Source organism: Dunckerocampus dactyliophorus, chromosome 16 (assembly GCF_027744805.1).
Source record: "Dunckerocampus dactyliophorus isolate RoL2022-P2 chromosome 16, RoL_Ddac_1.1, whole genome shotgun sequence".
Classification (NCBI taxonomy): domain Eukaryota; kingdom Metazoa; phylum Chordata; class Actinopteri; order Syngnathiformes; family Syngnathidae; genus Dunckerocampus; species Dunckerocampus dactyliophorus.
The window spans coordinates 8,567,628-8,586,813 of record NC_072834.1 but is presented as its reverse complement, the minus strand read 5'-3'; the positions used below and the strand labels follow the sequence as shown (position 1 = coordinate 8,586,813).

The 19,186-nt window shown below is 40.7% G+C and overlaps 2 protein-coding genes across 4 annotated transcripts; one reads left to right on the top strand and one right to left on the bottom strand.

The window, feature by feature from the left end:
- Positions 1-453: 453 nt before the first annotated feature.
- On the bottom strand, positions 454-3,404 carry zcchc10 (zinc finger, CCHC domain containing 10). The gene is made up of 4 exons (XM_054755342.1): positions 3,329-3,404; positions 2,600-2,761; positions 2,442-2,480; positions 454-1,023 (listed from the first exon to the last, which is right to left on the bottom strand). The coding sequence occupies exons 1-4, from the start codon at positions 3,367-3,369 to the stop codon at positions 777-779; spliced, it is 489 nt and encodes a 162-aa protein (XP_054611317.1). The 5' UTR covers positions 3,370-3,404; the 3' UTR covers positions 454-776.
- Positions 3,405-4,380: 976 nt separating this feature from the next.
- hspa4a (heat shock protein 4a) lies at positions 4,381-18,804 on the top strand. 3 transcript variants are annotated; one of them, XM_054755897.1, is made up of 20 exons: positions 4,381-4,460; positions 4,536-4,720; positions 6,226-6,283; positions 6,376-6,516; positions 7,007-7,129; positions 7,368-7,467; positions 10,997-11,130; positions 11,343-11,587; positions 11,723-11,799; positions 11,913-12,064; positions 12,163-12,269; positions 12,937-13,070; positions 13,268-13,449; positions 14,300-14,377; positions 15,205-15,360; positions 15,509-15,634; positions 15,716-15,823; positions 15,923-16,042; positions 16,110-16,271; positions 17,395-18,804. In XM_054755897.1, the coding sequence occupies exons 2-20, from the start codon at positions 4,614-4,616 to the stop codon at positions 17,590-17,592; spliced, it is 2,508 nt and encodes an 835-aa protein (XP_054611872.1). In that variant the 5' UTR covers positions 4,381-4,460; positions 4,536-4,613; the 3' UTR covers positions 17,593-18,804. The 3 variants fall into 3 exon arrangements, with proteins under 3 accessions (XP_054611872.1, XP_054611874.1, XP_054611871.1); XM_054755899.1 differs by having other exon boundaries at positions 4,396-4,460; positions 4,552-4,720; XM_054755896.1 differs by having other exon boundaries at positions 4,400-4,720.
- The last annotated feature ends 382 nt before the right edge of the window (positions 18,805-19,186 follow it).

Here is a 19,186-nt window from a genome sequence, read left to right as displayed (position 1 = left end):
TTAAGATCAGCGTGCCTATCATTTTAGATACACAAATCTCAATGCGTTTGAAAGTTTATTTCATTAATTTGGTATTTTCGCCGCAACTTCCTGCTTTGGCTTCATGTAGATTAAGCAGCATATGAGTACACGTTTTTGTGATTTTAGTGCCCCTAGTGGTAGCAATAGAAAGGGCATTAAATTATTCCAGTGTTTTTAAATAATGAACGTTTAAAATATTGATTTTCAACATTTTGCGCGAATTAAGCGAAATATTGAACATACTCTGACAATATTTTATTGAATTTAATATTTGGTTTAAGTCAACATTTCTCTACTAGCCATAATTTTCAACAAGCGGTCATATATTATCCTGCAATTTTTATGTTTTGAACAGTATTTGCACAAAACATTTCAGACTTCAAACCAAGGTTTATCATTAATGCATTTAATACACAATGTTAGCACTAAGACAACTCAAAAGTTTTATTCAGTGTCTTTTAATGGCTTGCATATTAACATATTTTCCATGACATGGTGTTGAGGCTGTGAGCTGTACAAAAGGAAAAGTTGGCTAAAATATACTTTAGTCCAAACCTAATAGCACAGTATACTCCTCAACAGCTCCCCTGAGCAGGATGAACAAACTTAAGAAAATGTCATTCAAAATCTGATGATTTGTTTTTGTCCTAACAAAACTGTACAAGCATCTCAACAGCTTTTACTAAATGCAGGAATGTGAACTGCTAAAATATAAACCAGGAAAAAAATAGCAATACAGCACATTTATTACTCATTCATTTCTTCTTTTTCTTTTTCTTTGGAGGTCCTTGATCTGAATCGCTTCCAGAGTCTGAGCTGTCCGAGGATGACGAGGAGGTGGAGGAGGTAGAGGAGGAGGAGGACGAGGTGTCATTGTCGCTGTCGCTGCTGCCGTCGTCGTCGCTGTCATCCGAAGAGGAGCTGGAGGAGTCGCTGCTGTCTGATGATGAGTCACTGGAGGAGCTGTCTGAATCGCTGCTGCTCTCGCTGGTGTCTTTCGCCCTGAGCGCGCAACACAAAGGAAACCCAAGTCAATAGAAAACGGGGTAATATCGCAAATAAAAGCTGGGAGGAGGTTACAGACGCTAATACTCAAGTTCAGTTCGAATTCTCCTACCGTGTACCTCATTTTAGGCTGTTGTAGGGGAGAAAATCCATATGGTTTGCACTGAAAAGTCAGTGATGGTTTCATTACACCACTTACGTGTATCTCACACATCAAGGAGAGTCAGCCTGACCTGTAACTACCCAGCTTTAGTATCTCACTAAAGTGAGTGTGCACCCCTCACATTTGAGCAACCACACGTCAGTCAGTCACATAGTCGGTGCACAGCTTGTATAGCAGCATAGAATTACTAGCCACTAAAAATGACTCAACACACAGCCATTATTTTCTTAATAGCTAGCAACACAAGTCAAGCATGGTGGTGGTAGCATCATGGTCTAGGGCTCTCCATAAAGACTCCAGTTGATTTCCATTTCAGAGCCTCTACTTTGAAGCAGAACAGAACTGAACATACAAAAATAAAGTATGTCAGTTACGACTTACACAAAATGTAAAAAAATAATGAGCATTAGTGATGAGCATGGCTAACACCTTCAAATATGACAACTAATTAGACATTTAAATGTACAAGCCACTCAAACAGATGATGCATAATAAGCATAACATACCCTGAGGCGCGCAATGTCTACGGCCCAACAAGAGACAGGACTGACACACATTAGCTACTTCCTGACAACGGCAATACTGAACATAAAAGCAAACAAGACTCATAATACAAGCAACATTGTTGCAAATTTTGCACCAAAAAAAAAACAAAACATTTTTTTTAAGAAGTCACATACCTTTTTTGACAAGGTGACCAATGTTTACAGTTTTTAATGTTACTGTGGTAAATCTATAAAAAGGCACATACCTGTGAATCAGCTGCACCTTTTTGTCTGTTTTGAGAATGACACAGACTGAGCAGTCTTGTTTAAATGTTACAACTTGCATTAATAAAGCCAACTTTGAAATTGTTTTACGGTGCTACTGATGTTAGCTCAGCTCATTTTATTGACCTTTTTCACAGCCAGGTGACTGTATGAAGAGTGCTGGTGCCAGCAACTCATACAGTGGTTTGCACAGGAGGCGTTTTTGGCAATGCGGGGTTATTTGTCTCTAAAAGCTTGATAATGGTTGGTAATCGACCGGCTGCTGTCCACTGATAAGTTGAGGGAGAATTGCTACTTCCGTATCACAACAGGAACACAATGTGACTTGCCACACATTAGCAGCTACCGTTTATATGCTTGGCTATTAGAATAATGCAGTTCGGTTAGGGGACAAATGCATCATCACGTTGGTGGTGCACAGCATCATATTATAAGTGTCTAATATTCTGTCCCTTTAATATTGCTCAAGAGAGATAACTTACTTCTTAGTTTTCTTCTCACTGGAGCTTTGTTGTCCCGGTCTGTAGGGAGATGTATAGAAAGCATCTTTAGTAAATTTATTATGTTCGTACTGAATATAGTCTAGCAGCTCGTAACGTGAGGCTGAATGTGTGACAAAGCAGCTTTTTTTTTGCCTTACCCTGTGATGCTCCTGGGTTGACTTTCAATTTCCTTGAGCTTCTTCTTCATTTCAACCGTCCTTGATGGTCTGTGCACATATTTCCGCTTCCCGGTGCATTCATATGTCCAGTGACCCATCTCCAAACACTTCTGGCAACGCACATGCTGTTTATTTGCCTCTCTAAAAGCAACAACAAAGAAACATCATGAATTGACGGTCCTTGAAATAGAAGAAGACACTTCACTGCATGTCCTTGCTCTCTGTCTATACAGTATATTGTATTGTTAATTTGAGATGAAACAAAAACATTCGCATTTCAAACTCACCAAAAATTCATATGATTTGGTATTATCACACGTGTTTATAATGTAGCCAACGTGCTCTTGAATAAAGCACACATTTGCCGTCAAAATCACATTTGGAACATTACTGTAGTTTGTTTGAATACACTTTGATATCGCGCTCCGAAGAAACCCTGCAGCACAACACTAAGAACACATTTTTTATTGTTGTGTTCACATTATTGTTTAGAAAGTCAGGAAATGCAGCTGTTTTGGTTGATATGAGCAATTTTGTTTCGGAGCAGACGGCGGTGCAACGTTTGCGCTCCGTCGTGGTAGCGATCATAATTAACTCACCTAAACCACATTAAGTGCATACAAATCTCAAGTGACACGCAATAAAATACTAACGAAAAAGTAAAACGGTGTGAAAATGTCCCAGGTGTGTCTTTTGTATAATACTCACGCTTGCCGCCGGGCTATTATTCTATGCATGGGAGTCGCCATGTTTGAGTTTACTTTTCTTCTTCGTTGGTAAGGGAGTAATCACTAATATATTATGAGAAGCTAAGTGTCTCTAGCGCCCTTTATGGCCAATATATTTACTACACCTAATGGCTTATCTTGATACACGTAAATTTGCTGATTATTTTTCCTTAATGTATATAACAACTTGGTTTACGGTATTGACTGCATTTCAATACACAATTTAAATTTGGATTGTTAAAGCTTGTACTCGAGAAACTGATATGTTTGTCCATTTATTTTTCTAGTTGATGAACATTTGTTTATCTTTGCCAGCCTCCCACTGTTCAGCTACAGTACCATCATTCTCACCCATATTCTCAACATCACACTTGTGCTTCTATAACATACGATTATCTCAACCGAAAAGACAAATTCAGTGCATTTGCGACTACAGAAAAATGTTGGAGATGTCTGCTAGTGTGTGGTAGCAAGTGCCATCTACTTTGCTGTTGTCTGCTGGGGGGCTGTATCAGTGCCAGGGATGCAATAAATTAATTGAGAAGGCTGGTGACACAATGGGACCGAAACTACAGACGTTTGAGACAGTGAGGGACCAGCGATCTCCATCATGGACAATCCTTTGCACGTTGCAGCAGCAGTGCAACTGTTTCTCCAAAAGACTCGTTCAGCCTTCCTAATCAAGAGTATCAACTCTCAATTGCACAGATTCTATAAACTTAATGTACTATTCCATATACAATATTGTTATTCACTGCCATGTGTACGTATGCAAATAGGTAACGTATTTTTACTCAGTAACTTGTACATATTGTATTTAAAGGTATACACACGTGTGTATGTTTTGTGACTGATGCTATTTTTATGTTCATGTTTACGTTGATGAATTGAAGTTGCTTTTATTTTAAAGTAGACATAAAAATCTAATATAGGTTTTAAAAAATGTTCTAGAAATATGTAGAATAGTAAAGAAGTAGACACGCCTACCACATAGAAAGATCCAGAATGTACTGTACTGTAGATGAAGTCTCACGATACTTGCCGACGAGAAGTCAGGCAGAACACATTGAGTCTGCATCCAGCACAGCGCTGATCGGAAACACCGGTCAACGGTGAGGATTATGACTACAAGTAACCACAGTCCAACTTAACGTCGCCTTAATATCAACTTTAACTGACTTTTGCAGCATTCTGTTACCGCAGTGTGTTACATTGTTTGTAAAGCCCAAGTGTACGGAAGTTAGCCTGAAGATTGAGCTTGGAAGATGTCTGTGGTGGGGTTTGACTTGGGCTTTCAAAGCTGCTATGTCGCTGTAGCCCGAGCTGGTGGGATTGAGACGGTCGCCAACGAGTTCAGCGATAGAAGCACACCGTAAGTACACTTTTACTTTGTCACATTTTTGTTTATTCTCACAGACAGTGCATTTTTATTTATAGCACGTTCTCGTTGCTGTCACACCGCACGTGAATCCAGCGACTTGCTACTGTTAGCTAAACTTGTTTTGTATGTAATGTAATTTGTAATTGTAATTTGTATGTAATTTAACCGTCTGTTAAGTTAAAAAGAACCTTTGTGTTTTATTTCCGTGTGAACGCGGAACTATAGCGAATGTGGCCACAACTTGCAGCTTGTTCACCCTAGCAACCGCGGTGGACACTTGAGCTAGCTTGTTAGCCGAGAGAGCATAGTTTTTATTAACTGTACAATATGGAGGCTTGATTTAACCACCCGGCAATGACAGGCGGGGCGGTGTGTTCTCTTTATTCATAATGGTAACCGCTTTATGGCTTCAGACACCGGCCAACCGGTGTACTGTACCTTGACAACCAAACGATGCGTTGTGCTGCAAAGATGACGACAGCAGGCCATGCTTCTTGGAACATTCTAGCAATACTTGCCGTTGGAATTTATTGCAAATATAATGCTTTTCTTGTCATCTTTTTGAGATTGCATTTGGCAGATATTTCAAATTATTAAACAAGTATGAGGAGGCACACTATTGTGATCCTTTTTTAACAGGTTTAATGTTAATTGTGTTAATATGTGTGTCAGATTTATATATAACAAATGTGTATTACGCTACATCATCGTTTTTATTATAAAATTATGTGTTATGATGACAGCTGAGTTTTCCCTTCATGGTTTTAGCTCTTAATGAACAAAACAATATGATTTTGCTTTCAACACATGTTAAAAAAAAAAAAAGATAGTTTAACAAAGCTTCTTTTGGGGTCTTTAATATGTGCATATTTCATTTAGTTGTTTATGATTATATTGTTATTCCTCTCTCCTACAGCATCCATTACAATTACATGCAAATATGTCATATTTAAATATGTCAATTATGCAAATTAGATAGTGACGTCATCTACCCCCTCAACCCACCACCCACACAACTAGATTGTAGTCCATTGGGAAATACTGTTTATATTTAAATTATGCCTAATTTATTAGAAATATATTATGTCTTTTGCTGCCGTAAGGGGGGAAGAAAACACACACATACACAGAAAATAAAAACGTCAGATCAGATTTGGACGAGCACCAGTCGACCTGATTTCCCGAGCAACACGCCACACTGACCACTGTTTGACATCACACGCAGCACAGCCCTTGCGTTTGACATTTGTATTTGTCTGTGATGGCAAGCATGTTAAGACCACAGCTCGGCGGGACACAAGTGCACTCAGCAGTGCAACCCATCGTGTGTGTGACTGTTGACAGTGCGACAGAGTTCCAAGTGTGTTTTAATGTGAAACATGATTATTCTATGATATGTTTGGCCTTTGAAACGTGTCATATGCACATCACCATGTGAGAATGAATTGGTTATGATTAGACTATAGCTGAACATTTGTTTTTTTATGTTTTCACAGGTCGTTTGTCTCATTTGGACCACGGAATCGAGCCATAGGAGCTGCTGCAAAGAGCCAGGTGCCTCAGTCAAATGCATCCAACAGTAAACTGAGTTTAATGGCGTAAGTGGTGTGACTTAATAGTGTTTGTACGTCATCCCTTGTGCCCAGGTGGTGACTAACTGCAACAACACGGTGCAGGGCTTCAAGCGATTCCATGGCCGCGCCTTTTCCGATCCCTATGTTCAGTCAACCAAGACGAACCTGGTGTACGACCTTGCACAGATGCCCTCTGGATCCACTGGTATTAAGGTGAGACGAGCCTTTTTAATAATGTACACAGCAAAGAAAGTAACCAAAGGAATCATTTCGGGCTTGTCAAAGCAACTGTTATTTTAGATTATTAAGATAATCAAATAGCCACACGGTGGGCTAGCGGTTAGCATGTTGGCCACACATGCTTGGGTTCCAATCTCCACTTTGGCATCTCTGTGTGAAGTTTGCGTGTTCTCCCCGTGCACATGTGGGTTTTCTCCGGGTACTCCGGTTTCCTCCCGCATTCCAAAAACATGCATGTTAGGTTAATTGGCGACTCTAAATTGTCCATCTCAGTAAACTGAAAGAACTGTTACATTTTATCGTCTTCAATAGTAAACTTCCTTTTAGCAATTGAGACAGTTTACAGCACCGTACTCGGGTGATCAGCCGTGGTGGAAGTCTGTGCTGTCTGCGAAAACTGTTGTGTTTGTCCATGTTGATAAATGGCAATGCTCACCAACTGAGGCATTTTCTCCAACGGCAGGTGATGTACATGGAGGAGGAGAAGGTGTTCAGTGTTGAGCAGGTTGCTGGCATGCTGCTGACCAAACTGAAGGAGACGGCTGAGAGTGACCTGAAGAAACCAGTGGCCGACTGTGTCATCTCTGTAAGCAATACTGATATACTGTAACTTCAGTGCTTCATCTTACCTAACAGCGTTTGTGTTCAGAAGGCTGTTTCTTTAAGAATATGTGAGTATTTTTAAAGTCCTAAGCAGCCATTGTTTTTGCTTATTTCTTCCTATTCTAGCATTTTTTTGGGCCACTCCCTTTAGATGGTTGACATTATAATGTATTCGAGTTTGCTCACAATATTCACATACTTTTCTTTTAACACCGACACAGGTTCCCTGCTTTTTCACCGATGCAGAGAGAAGGTCTGTCATGAACGCCGCCCAGATTGCTGGCCTCAACTGTCTACGACTAATGAATGAGACCACAGCCGGTATGTGGACACACAATATCTACCACTAATTACGCCCCCTTCCTCTCCCCTTTGTGAGAGAATAAAACGGTGGGTTTGTTCAGAATCTCATCGACCTTTTTCAGGAAAAAAAAGTTGCACTAACTAGCTCAGCATACCTCATAAGGATCAACTCTGTTTTTTGGCTTTTTGTGACTTTATTGTGAACATTTTTATATAATTATGATCAATGTTAGTGGGGCGGCATGGCTTCAGGTGGTAGAGTGGTCGTCTCCCAACATGCAGGTTGCGGATTCGATCCTCCATCCTCCCGTAATCATGTCGAAGTATCCTTGGGCAAGATACTGAACCTCCATTTGCTCCTGATGTTGGCGTCATCACTAGGTAAATGTGCTAACAGTGTCAAAGCACTTTGAGCGCCTTGGGGATAGAAAAGCGCTATACAAGTGAAAGACCATTTACCATTAGTGGTACTTAAATTCTAAGAAAGTAAACTAAATAACAGTGGTTAATTTCTTTACACTTGTTGGAGAGACTTACACCGTAATATTCATCTTTAACTCATTCAATCCCAGGCATTTTTCAAAAGACAACCCCTTCAGTACCGGCCATTTTAGACGATTTTGACTGATTTTTCGAGGCACGCAGAATATTGTGTTCTATAGCTATATAAGCATGGAACCTACCAAAAGAAGGATTGGACTCCAGTCTTTCATCAGGAAAAAAAGTTTGTTTCTACTGTTTTCCCATCTTCAGTAATCAGCAGTAGAACATAGGTAAGTTTCAGGAAAATATCAGTTCCTGACTAAAACAGGGAGAAAAGCAGCTTTTTGTGAAAAGATTCCTTTGAAGCATCACTTTCACTTTGACACAAATGTTTTGCTTTTGTGACATCTCAAATATATAAACAACTATACCAACATAAACAACACAAAAAAGGGTTGTTTTTCATCAAAATAACACCATGAACTATTTACAGTGTTCACATTTGGAACCAAACTGTTTGTGTGCATGTGTGTGCGTGCATATGCGTTAAAATTTCCCTGCAATGCGTAACCTTGTGCACTCTACACTCTTCCACGCTCTTCCACTTCCTCCTTGCTGTCTAGTGTGTTTGTACATGCAAATGATCAATGCTGAGCTCTTCTGCCACCCTGTGGCTCTTTTTATGGCTTAAAAGTGCTCTAAAAGTGACATTCATTAGTGTGCAGTCGCGTCATCACCTGTTTTTATTTTTTATTTTATTTTATTTTTTTTTACAATTTTCAGTCGAGAATGACATTTTGACCATGGAATAGATTATTTCTATTACAGTAGATCCCCGCTATTCATGGGGTTACATTCAAAGACCCCCCAGCAAATGGCAAAATAAATACAATGAATAGATGCACCCTTAAAAAGCACTAAAATGCATCTTTTTTTAAACTATAAACCCTACAATATGCCTCTCACAATTATAGAACACATTTTACATATTAAATAATGACTGGCATACAGTATATAGTGGCGTATCACAAAAGTTAGTGAGATTTTTTTGTTCAGGAAAAAAAAAAAGTGAGAATAAATAAATTAATTAATCACACAATAAATGAAAATGAACTCAATAATTGTGCCCTCCTCCACATATTGCCGTGTGCGTTCGTGTCTGTTTTCCTTGTTTCTCACCTCCAAACAGGCAGGAAGAGGATTCATTCAGTGCATTGGTTCAGCACCTAGACACTTCATAGAACGGTTGCGATGTTGTGAGATGGAGTGAGACCTGTCATAGTGTCGCGTTGTCTCTGCGGGGGCAGGAAGGGCCGCTAGCATACACACAGCAAAAGAGTGGAGCCTCGTAAGGAGCAATGCAAGGTCGTAAAAATTAGGAGGAAAATAGATAATTGCAAAGCCAAATACCACAGCCCCCTTGTGGTAATATTAATAATGACCAAGGTGAGCCCATCAACATGAACGAGCCAGTATGCCGATTTTGTCCGAAAGTGAAACAAAACAAACTTGCCCACCTAAACGTATCCACCTAACCCGCTTTTCCCATCATGGAAAACAGCTACACACCGACAGTCAACACTCACTGAGACGTTTTGATCCGCAAAGTAAATACAAGCGGAACAGCGCAAAATGGTGTGCATTCACACAGAGTGTAGTTTAGTACAGCGCCAAAGAAATGCTGCCCTTTAATACAGTTGAAGAGCCAGCGTTTCACGTTAGACAGTACGAATTGCCTGTGAGAAAAACATGTCACAAATGGCAATTCCACAACTTTACAGTGAAAGATGACCTATAAAAGTAAATATTGCATTACTATGATATATTATATAGAGTGAAAGATGACATATAAAAGTAACTATTGCATTATTATTATTATTAAATATATTATATTTATATTATTATTGTTATATTATTATAATATTATTATAATAATATAATATTATTATTATTATATATTATTATTAAATATCATCACAAAAGTGGTTTATATGGTCTCAAAAAATCTTGGCAATAATATTGGTTAGCGTCAATTGGTCACAAACCCACCTACATTGTTTTGTGACTAAAGTTTGTGTCCAATCATATTTTTTCACTGTACGTTTCTTAAAATTAACGTTAAAATGTCGTATTTTGTCGTTCTTGTGGACCCGATCACGTATCAGATGTATCATCTCATCTCGTGAGTTGGGTGTCTTATGACACGCCAGTATATAGTATTGTGCTGTATTGTACAAAATGCGCAGATACACATCGTCATGTCTTGTCAGAGCATCTTCCTGCTGGAGAATGTTGAGTGAAGGGACTTGTGAGACAGCGCCCTCTGCAAGATTCGTAGCTGCAGCACACTTTCACCTTCAAGTAGCGCCATCAAATCACAGTTTATGATAGTTACCATAAAAGACATGTCGCATCATAATGTGTTTATGACGAGGACGAACAGGTAGTGTTGAGTATTAATCCCTGAAACATGTGTGGAATTACTGACTACTCTGGGGTTCCGGTCAGAAAACACACAGTCATCAGATGGACTCATCCACTTTGATTGTGGACTTTGAAGTGTGCGCACAGTGCATTACTTCAGTTAAATAAACTCAATGTCTCCATTTTATATGCATATAAACAATGACAACAAATACGCTGATAAGTTGATCTGTGGCGGTCAAAATTCATTGGTGGCGGGCAGCCACAAATAAATGAATGTACGGGAAACACCGATCCTTATAGGTCCTTACAGTATGTAGCTTAAACATTAGTGTTGCGTTTTACTCCCTGTGGTTGCGTGTTTGCCACTCTAGTGCGACAAGCATAGTTTCACTGACATGCTGAAACATTGATTTATGCTTTCCTAAAGAATAAAATGCACTCCCCAAACTAGCAACTCTTGTTATTCAGTGAATTGTTTATGCTAGCCCTCCTCACAATCGTTATAAATATTTGATGTTCTTTACAAATGTATATCTTGTGTTGCTCCAGCAAATAGCGTAGTGCAATTGAGGCATAGCAATGTTATACTGTAGTTGTAAGCACAGAGTAAACATCACACCCTGCCTGTGTATTGCAGTGACTCTGGCTTATGGCATCTACAAGCAGGACCTACCGGCTCCGGAAGAGAAGCCCAGGATTGTTGTGTTTGTTGATGTGGGCCACTCTGGTTATCAGGTGTCAGTTTGTGCCTTCAACACGGGAAAGCTTAAGGTGAGGCCTGATGAAACAATATCCTGCTCACAAGTATTGTATGTAATCAGCATTTATGGGTTAAATGCATTGGGGCATTCCTCACAGTTCCTCCGATGTTTATTTTGTTATGGGAGTTTCACGGCGGGCCGGATGAAATGCTTTTGGCCCGATGGCCGTAGCTGGTCTACCAGCTTTATAATTGGTCACTAACCTCAAGTGTTTCCCTCCAGGTCCTGGCGACGGCGTTTGATTCAGAGCTCGGTGGGAAGGACTTTGACAACATCCTGGTCAGCCACTTCTGCGAGGACTTTGCCAAGAAGTACAAGTTGGACGTGAGGTCCAAGCCTCGCGCGCTGGTGCGGCTCTACCAGGAGTGTGAGAAGCTCAAGAAGCTGATGAGCGCCAATTCCTCGGACCTGCCTCTCAATATCGAGTGCTTCATGAATGACATCGACGTGTCCAGTAAGCTTAACAGGTGAGATGCAAAAGGTGTGGGACTGTAACGTCAAGGAATGATTTGTGTTACTTAGGAAATTCTACTGTTTCAATCCAAATTCAAGTTTGTTACCATCACCCAGCATCCATAAATGACCTTTGCTTGTGTGTCCAGAGGCCAGTTTGAGGAAATGTGTGCAGGGCTGCTGGCCAAAGTGGAGGGCCCCCTGCGCAGCGTCATGGAACAAGCGAGTGAGTGCATACCACATTTAATGGCAGCTGGAATATCCCATGTTAACGTATGGTGTGCAGCATTTGGGGAAAGTGAAGTCGCCATATAAGTATGCCTGCCTTTCTGTGCCCAGAGCTGAGGAAAGAAGATGTCTATGCGGTGGAGATCGTAGGCGGCGCCTCCAGAATCCCCGCCATCAAAGAACGAATCAGCAAGTTCTTCGGCAAAGAGCTGAGCACCACTTTGAATGCAGATGAGGCAGTGGCCAGAGGCTGTGCGCTGCAGGTAAACATCACACGTGTCAGCATAGCCAAGTGGTCTCTCCATCATGCTATCTGGTGGATAACTGTGTGTTCTGCAAATGTTTGCACTCCTCCCCGCAGTGCGCAATCTTGTCTCCGGCCTTCAAAGTCAGAGAGTTCTCCATCACAGACGTCGTCCCTTACAGCATCTCTATTAAATGGAACTCGGCAGCAGAGGAAGGACTGAGGTATGCCTGTGCCTCTTTCACACATGATGCAAAGTTGCCTCATCAGAGCCCAAACAGTGGATCCAGCATTCTTTCACCTGTACCTTTTACACAGAAACCATCAAAGCAGTATTTTTCCGCAACTGTGTACGCTCTCCGCAATCAGACGTTTAGATGTGTTAGCGTGTGGTGTGATGTATAAAATACTTGTTGGATAGAAACAACAATTATTTCCAACACACACACCGGGAGAATAGACCGTGTTAAACTTCACAAGTCAGGTTCTGGCATTGTGCACACAAAATGTGCCAGTTTGTGTCATCCTCCATTCTATGCCGCCGACTTTCATTTCTTCTGTGTTCTATATTTATTCTGGGAAAATTGTTCTTTACCAGCTTTGCTAGATTCAATGAATACTTTTTCATGACAAAATGTAAACATGAATTATTCCAATTATTCCATTCATTTAGTCTTAGTGAATTATCTTGAGTAAACATGGAGAAGAGACCTCAGTGTTCCTCAGTGTAATACAAATATAAACAATACCATACCATAGCATGAGCGTGCATAGTAGAATACATAAAAGTGGGTTACATTGTGGTTGTCTATGTCCAAAGATGTTTACTTGTTTTTTTCTGTTATTCTGTGTTCCTATTTATCTTGACATCTTCCTGCTTTGTCCTAACAGTGATTGTGAGGTTTTCCCAAGGAACCACGCATCTCCCTTCTCCAAAGTGTTGACCTTCTACCGGAAAGAGCCCTTCGTCCTTGAAGCGTACTACAACAACCCCAAGGAGCTGACCTACCCCAACACCTCCATAGGTACATGATTTGATCACACATGCGGATGTTTGCTGTTGATGCACATAAGCAACAGCATGTGCCGTACATGTTATTGCTGAAGTGGAGTGGGACGGGTAACCTGTGGCCCGTGGGCCATGCGTGGCCATAAAGCAACATTTAACCAAGAAATACTCATAACATTTGAACAACTAACCATTTCCTTGTTACCCCTCCAGGACAGTTCCTTGTCCAGAATGTTGTCGCTCAGACATCAGGAGAAAGCGCAAAAGTCAAGGTTAAAGTTAGAGTCAACGTTCACGGTGTGTTCAGTGTATCGAGTGCCTCGCTGGTAGAGGTCGTGAAAACGGTGGATGGCGAGGAGCCGATGGAGACTGACCAGGCGGTGAAGGAAGAGGAGGTATGTGTGGTGTTTGTGTGTTTTGCTCTAGGCATCACTTTCAGGTGTGTCTCTGGCCGCACCTTGGCTGGCAGTTTTGTCATTACTATTGAATTTGGCAGGCTGGTGCCAAGAGTTCCCTTTGTGTCTCTCTAGTGCTACATTATTGTTGCCAGCATACCTCCGATGAGTCAAAGCAGTGGCTCACAACATATGGGGGAAGTGTGAATGTCAGAAGTACACAAAAGACAAGCACAATTATGCGTGTACTCATGTAGCATACATGAAATACTCGCATTAATGCTTCGATTATGCTGCAGTCGTGTGGTGTGTAAAATCAAAGAACCACTGGGGTCTCTAATTGTCACAGGTTCAGAAAGCATGCTGTGGCTGTAGGCACCCTCCTGGTGTTGTTTTTCATTAACACCACAAAGGTGGCAACAGCTGCATTTGAAGTATCATGAGTGGTCAGCATCCAGCAGCTTTATCTACCTCTTCATGCGCTTTAAAATGCTGCTTGCCCCACTCAGCTGTTTGTGACTTGCCTTACCGTTGTTTACGGTGAACTCATCAGCGGTATTAATGCTGGCTCAGCAGTTTGCGCCTTACTGTTATTAAAACATTGGTTCTATTGCTGCTGTGTTGTGCAATGCACTTGTTAATAAATGACCATGTGGTCAAGTAGAAGTAGATTTTCTTTTCCACTTTCTCATGCACCAGTCATTGTTCAAGTAAAAAGATGAATCTTTTATATCTAATGAGTTTTCAGATTCAAGAAATAACTCTCCATGTACGTCCTGCTTATACTTAATACCCCATCTATAATTACAGCATTTACGGCTCTTCACTGTTTGTTTTGTTGTCCCGTCAGAACAAAATGCAAGTTGACCAGGAGGATCAAAAACCAGATCCTGGTGAAGACAAGAAATGTGAGCCAGAAGAGATGGAGGTAAAAGTTGTTGGGTGACTATGATGAATGCTTTGTAGCTTGCCTAGTAAAGGTGTGGTACCAACATCAATCAGTCTTTGGCAAGTCAAACAAAAACGATGTTGTTCTGTGATGTTTCGTGGAAAGCGTCATATTTGACATTGGTTTTACATTCTCAGAGGACATTATCACTGAAGAAGTCTCCATTTCAATGTTACTTTTAAATTGTATGCTGAAAATATATTTTTTTAAACCTTCCTACAAACTTGTAGATTTATCGGTGGCCAAAAAAAGAATATCCCCGATATTCTAGTGCTATAATGCTCACAGCCCCGAGAGGGCATGTTACTGTGAAACCGCCAAAGTGGTACCCAGTCTGTGCCGTTTGTTCAAATTCTGTAACTATTTTTCCCATTGGAAATAATGTCAAGTGAATGAATTTGTTCCAGGCTGAAACTTTCACCATCATAAACTCTTTAACAACATTTTAACAGATAACAAAAAAATAATTCACAGCTGTCATTTAAGTGTAAAAAGAAGTTAACCATAAAATGTATTTGTCGGTGTAACTGATAGTAACATCTGTACTGGGAAGCCAGACACCGTCTGCAATATTCTCCATATTTCTACGGTTCTATCACCCATACAGTAGATACTTTTGCTTTTGACTTTGGTGGTTCCGCTGTATCTTGGAGTTGCTATGATAGGCTGTGATGCACCAACAAGCCGCATCGTCGACATTATTCGACTATTATTTTTCAACATCCACACGCACTTTGATCGGAATTTGCAACTTCTGGTTACCGTATGATCGTATCAGAATAAAAGATTTCCCATCCCGATTTCAGACAGCAACAGAGGACGGCAAGCAGGAAAAGAAGAACGACCAGCCACCTCAGGCCAAGAAACCAAAAGTGAAAACAAAAACGGTGGAGCTGCCCATAGAGAGCAATTTGTACTGGCAGCTGTCCAGTGATGTGCTAAATGCATTTGTGGAGAATGAGGTAATGTGTCTAAAAGCAGCAGGCATGTCTAGCATGCCCTCACACCATTAGCCTGAGCCACCTGCTGGCCATTTTGAACACCAAACAAAGAAACATTGCTCTAAATCTACACTTTGCTGTTTCGCTTGACAATCTGCTTGTTCTCCAGGGGAAGATGATTATGCAAGATAAGCTGGAGAAGGAGCGCAACGACTCCAAGAACAACGTGGAGGAATATGTGTATGAAATGAGAGACAAACTGTACGGCTCCTTGGAGAAGTTTGTCAACGAAGCGGTGAGCGCACACACTCTGATGTCCTTCCTTGTTGACATTTCTTCACTGTTTTTCCAAGCCTTTTCTGTTTTGTGCCTGCAGGATCGTGATGCATTCTCCTTGAAGCTGGAGGACACAGAGACTTGGTTGTATGAGGACGGAGAGGACCAACAGAAGCAAGTTTACATCGACAAACTCGCAGAACTGAAGGTGGCTCTTAACTATTAATGCCTATAGTGGTTCTGTAGGACCTGTTGCCCAGAACCCCCCATACTCAACAAATAATGAAAATGCTCAATATGTCTGCAGAAAATCGGGCAGCCTATTGTTGAGAGAGCCTTGGAGGCCGAGGAGAGGCCGAAAGCATTCGAGGAGCTTGGCAGACAAATCCAAATGTACATGAAGATCACTGCCGCCTATAAGGCAAAGGTAAACCACTCTGTAGGCGAAGGGCCCTGTCTTTATGTCTCATGAATAAGTTTTATTGTCCAAACAGGACGAGCAGTATGACCACTTGGATGAGCTGGAGGTGACCCGGGCGGAGAAGCAGGTGAACGACGCCATGGTGTGGATGAATGGCAAGATGAACCTGCAGAACAATCAGGACCTCACGCTGGACCCTGTGGTCAAAGTGAAGGAGATCCAGGCAAAGTCCAAGGTACTGAGATTCCATACATCAACACCTCATTTCAAAACACCTTTTCTCCGTAGGATCAATCTATTCCTGGTTCAAACTGTTTCCATCATAAAACCATTGTTAACTGTACAGGCAGTGTTTTAAGTAATATGTTTTAACTGTGCAAAGAGACTTGAACCACTGTTTCATAAAAGTAAAATAAAGTAAAATGACTCAATTCCTCCCTCATCACGGTTAATTGGTTCCAGACTCGACCGTGATCAGTGAATTTCCGCAAAGTAGGATTCCTCCTTTTTATAAATGGAATATTTTTGTAGTTAGAACATATTATTTATGTTATTTACAACCTTCTAAATACGGGTTTTTAACATTAGTCCTCTAGGCATGAAGTAACACCCCATAGTCGCCTTTACGCTCATATTACCCATTATAGTAGACATAATAAGAGTAAATAAGCCATTTAAGACTTAGAATAATACTTGGGCTTGTGTGTGTTTCTATGAATGTGTTCCCTAGGGGAGCGGAGTGGCAGGTGGACAGGACATTATATCAGGGGTTCAGAGTTGAGTTTTTATTAGGGATTATAGTGCCTGTTGTGAAATAATTGAAACCTGCAATGAAAGCCTGTTGTTCCAGTGATCAAGTCTGGTGATTGTGTATATCCGCAAACATTACAGCTTAAAAATTATTAATTTAGGCAAAAAATACCGAACATTTGCTTCAATATGCATATTGGCTCAACCATGAAACAGCATAATTTATGAATGAATATATTTTTTAAAAAATGGTGAGCGTGTAGCCGCAAAATTCAAACCACTAAGTGGTGAGGGACAACTGGATATACAGTATTTACTTGGTCCAGTCATGTTTTGAATTGTTTTGCTCATGTTGTACTGAGCAGCCATACCCTTTCCTATGTCGCAAGTTCCTTTTCTGCTTCTATGGTTATCATTACACTTTCTATTTGCTATTATCTTCTGTATCACAAACAAAAGTCAAACATTCTCTAGATGCACACCGACCTGAAATCTCATGAGATTTGTCACACATGATAATGGTTTGACCTCCAAGATGACTTTTGCGGCATTTTTTTGGGGGGGAGATTATATTTAGCTTTTATTGCATCCTCATTCTCTCCTCATAGGAACTTTACGCAGCATGCAACCCTGTCCTGTCAAAGCCCAAGCCCAAAGCCGACCCACCAAAGGAGAAGTCCGAAAACGGGCCTGCCAACGGACAGGAGGGTACAGAGAACCAGTCCCCCAACTCGGACAAAAACCCACCTGCAGGCACGGAGCAGAAAACGGCAACAAGCAAGCCTCCTGAAATGGACATTGACTAACTTTTGTATCCAAACGTCGCTCTTCTGAGATCGGTCTTGGGGATCCAGCAGCCGCACCACTTAAGGACACAAAGAGCAGCATCCCTTATCAGCATCCCTTCTGTCATTTCTTAACGATTACCAATTAGTTAATCTGTGTGTTTATTACTGAGTAGTCACACAGCATTTATACAGTAAATATGTTTGCAGAACATCTTACTGAGGTATAAATACTATTTCAAAGAATGTGGATTGTTCCAGAGTTCTACATCATGTTTGCATTTGAATCCACAACTACTGGATGGTTTGTATTTAGATTCAAAGGAAATTATTTGTATTTGTGCTGCGTTCTACAGCTTATGGTCATGCAGGTTTTCATTGTATGGCATTGGTTGATTAGTTCTCTGGTAGCCTCGTCATTTTTTTCCACATCATATTGTGAATTCTGGTCCAGAAAATCACCTTTCAGGTGCTGCTATGTTGCCACGTCACCATCATCCGTTAAAAAGAAAAAATAAATCTCAAGGACTACAAAACAAGTGCTATATGGAGACATTTGTCGCAAGACCTTTGATTTGACTTCATTTTAAATACAGTAAAACTAAATACTGTAGTAGTACTATATTATATACTGTACTGTAGTACAAGTAGTACTGATCTTTGTGATAGTAGTTAAAATTGGTGGTCATAGGGTTTTGTGATACATGACTGAGAAATATATTGCAAATGTACTCATACTTTTTTATATTATTTGGCCGAACCAAAACAACCAAATCGCAATGCTAGGATATTGTAAAATTGTGTTTTCTGGAAGTAAAGGTGATGTCAAATCAACTGTGGGTGGCAGTAAATGTTAGAAGTAAAGGCATTTTAAGTTGAAATGACAAAAAATTGGCATGGCAAAATAGTACTCTAATCGAGGCAAAACCTATTTCAATTAACACTGTCAAAATGTATCTTTTACAACTCCGCTTGGTGAGTAACCTCTGACACATCCTCCAGCCAGCAGGTGTCGCTGTGGCAAATCAAGCACTGTAATGTTAATAATGGGATAATGGGAATTTCAGCTCTTTTCAGGGAGCCGTTTCTTTTTGCGCGGCAGGCTTATTAGAGCGGGCAATTTAGGTTCCCTAGTGACTCCTCATGTTGCTGAAATCGGTTTATTACCAAAATACAGTAATTCATTCATTCGTTTTCTGTGCCTCTTAATCCTCATTAGCGCCAGCCAATCACAGTGGCAAAATACATGCAAAAATAATTTTTAATGTAAAAATGTAATTGCATAAAATGTTTATATATTTAAGTATCTGTCTTCAACATGGAACAGACACAAGAAATTCTAAAATAAAACACAAATACCCGTCTCAATTAGACAAAAGGGTCCAATCTGTTTGTATGTATACCCCCGCTTACCCTCATTGGGGTTTCGGAGGTATGCTGGAGCCTATCCCAGCTGAGAGGTGAGGTACACCCTGGAATGGTCACCAGCCAATCGCAGGGCACATATAGACAAACAACCATTCACACTTACATTCATACCTATGGACAATTTAGAGTCCCCGATTAACCTAACGTGCATGTTTTTGGAATTTGGGAAAACCCACACACGCACGGG

What these genes read in the sequence shown, in the direction of transcription:
- hspa4a (XM_054755897.1), top strand. Translation starts at nt 4,614, where the DNA reads ATGTCTGTGGTGGGGTTTGACTTGGGCTTTCAAAGCTGCTATGTCGCT. An exon ending in CAGCGTCATGGAACAAGCGA is followed by an intron (nt 11,800 to 11,912) that starts GTGAGTGCATAC and finishes TTCTGTGCCCAG; the next exon opens with AGCTGAGGAAAGAAGATGTC. An exon ending in AGAAGTTTGTCAACGAAGCG is followed by an intron (nt 15,635 to 15,715) that starts GTGAGCGCACAC and finishes TTGTGCCTGCAG; the next exon opens with GATCGTGATGCATTCTCCTT.
- zcchc10 (XM_054755342.1), bottom strand. Translation starts at nt 3,369, where the DNA reads ATGGCGACTCCCATGCATAGAATAATAGCCCGGCGGCAAGC. An exon ending in ATAATAGCCCGGCGGCAAGC is followed by an intron (nt 2,762 to 3,328) that starts GTGAGTATTATA and finishes TGTTGCTTTTAG; the next exon opens with AGAGGCAAATAAACAGCATG. An exon ending in AGTGAGAAGAAAACTAAGAA is followed by an intron (nt 1,024 to 2,441) that starts GTAAGTTATCTC and finishes TTGCGCGCTCAG; the next exon opens with GGCGAAAGACACCAGCGAGA.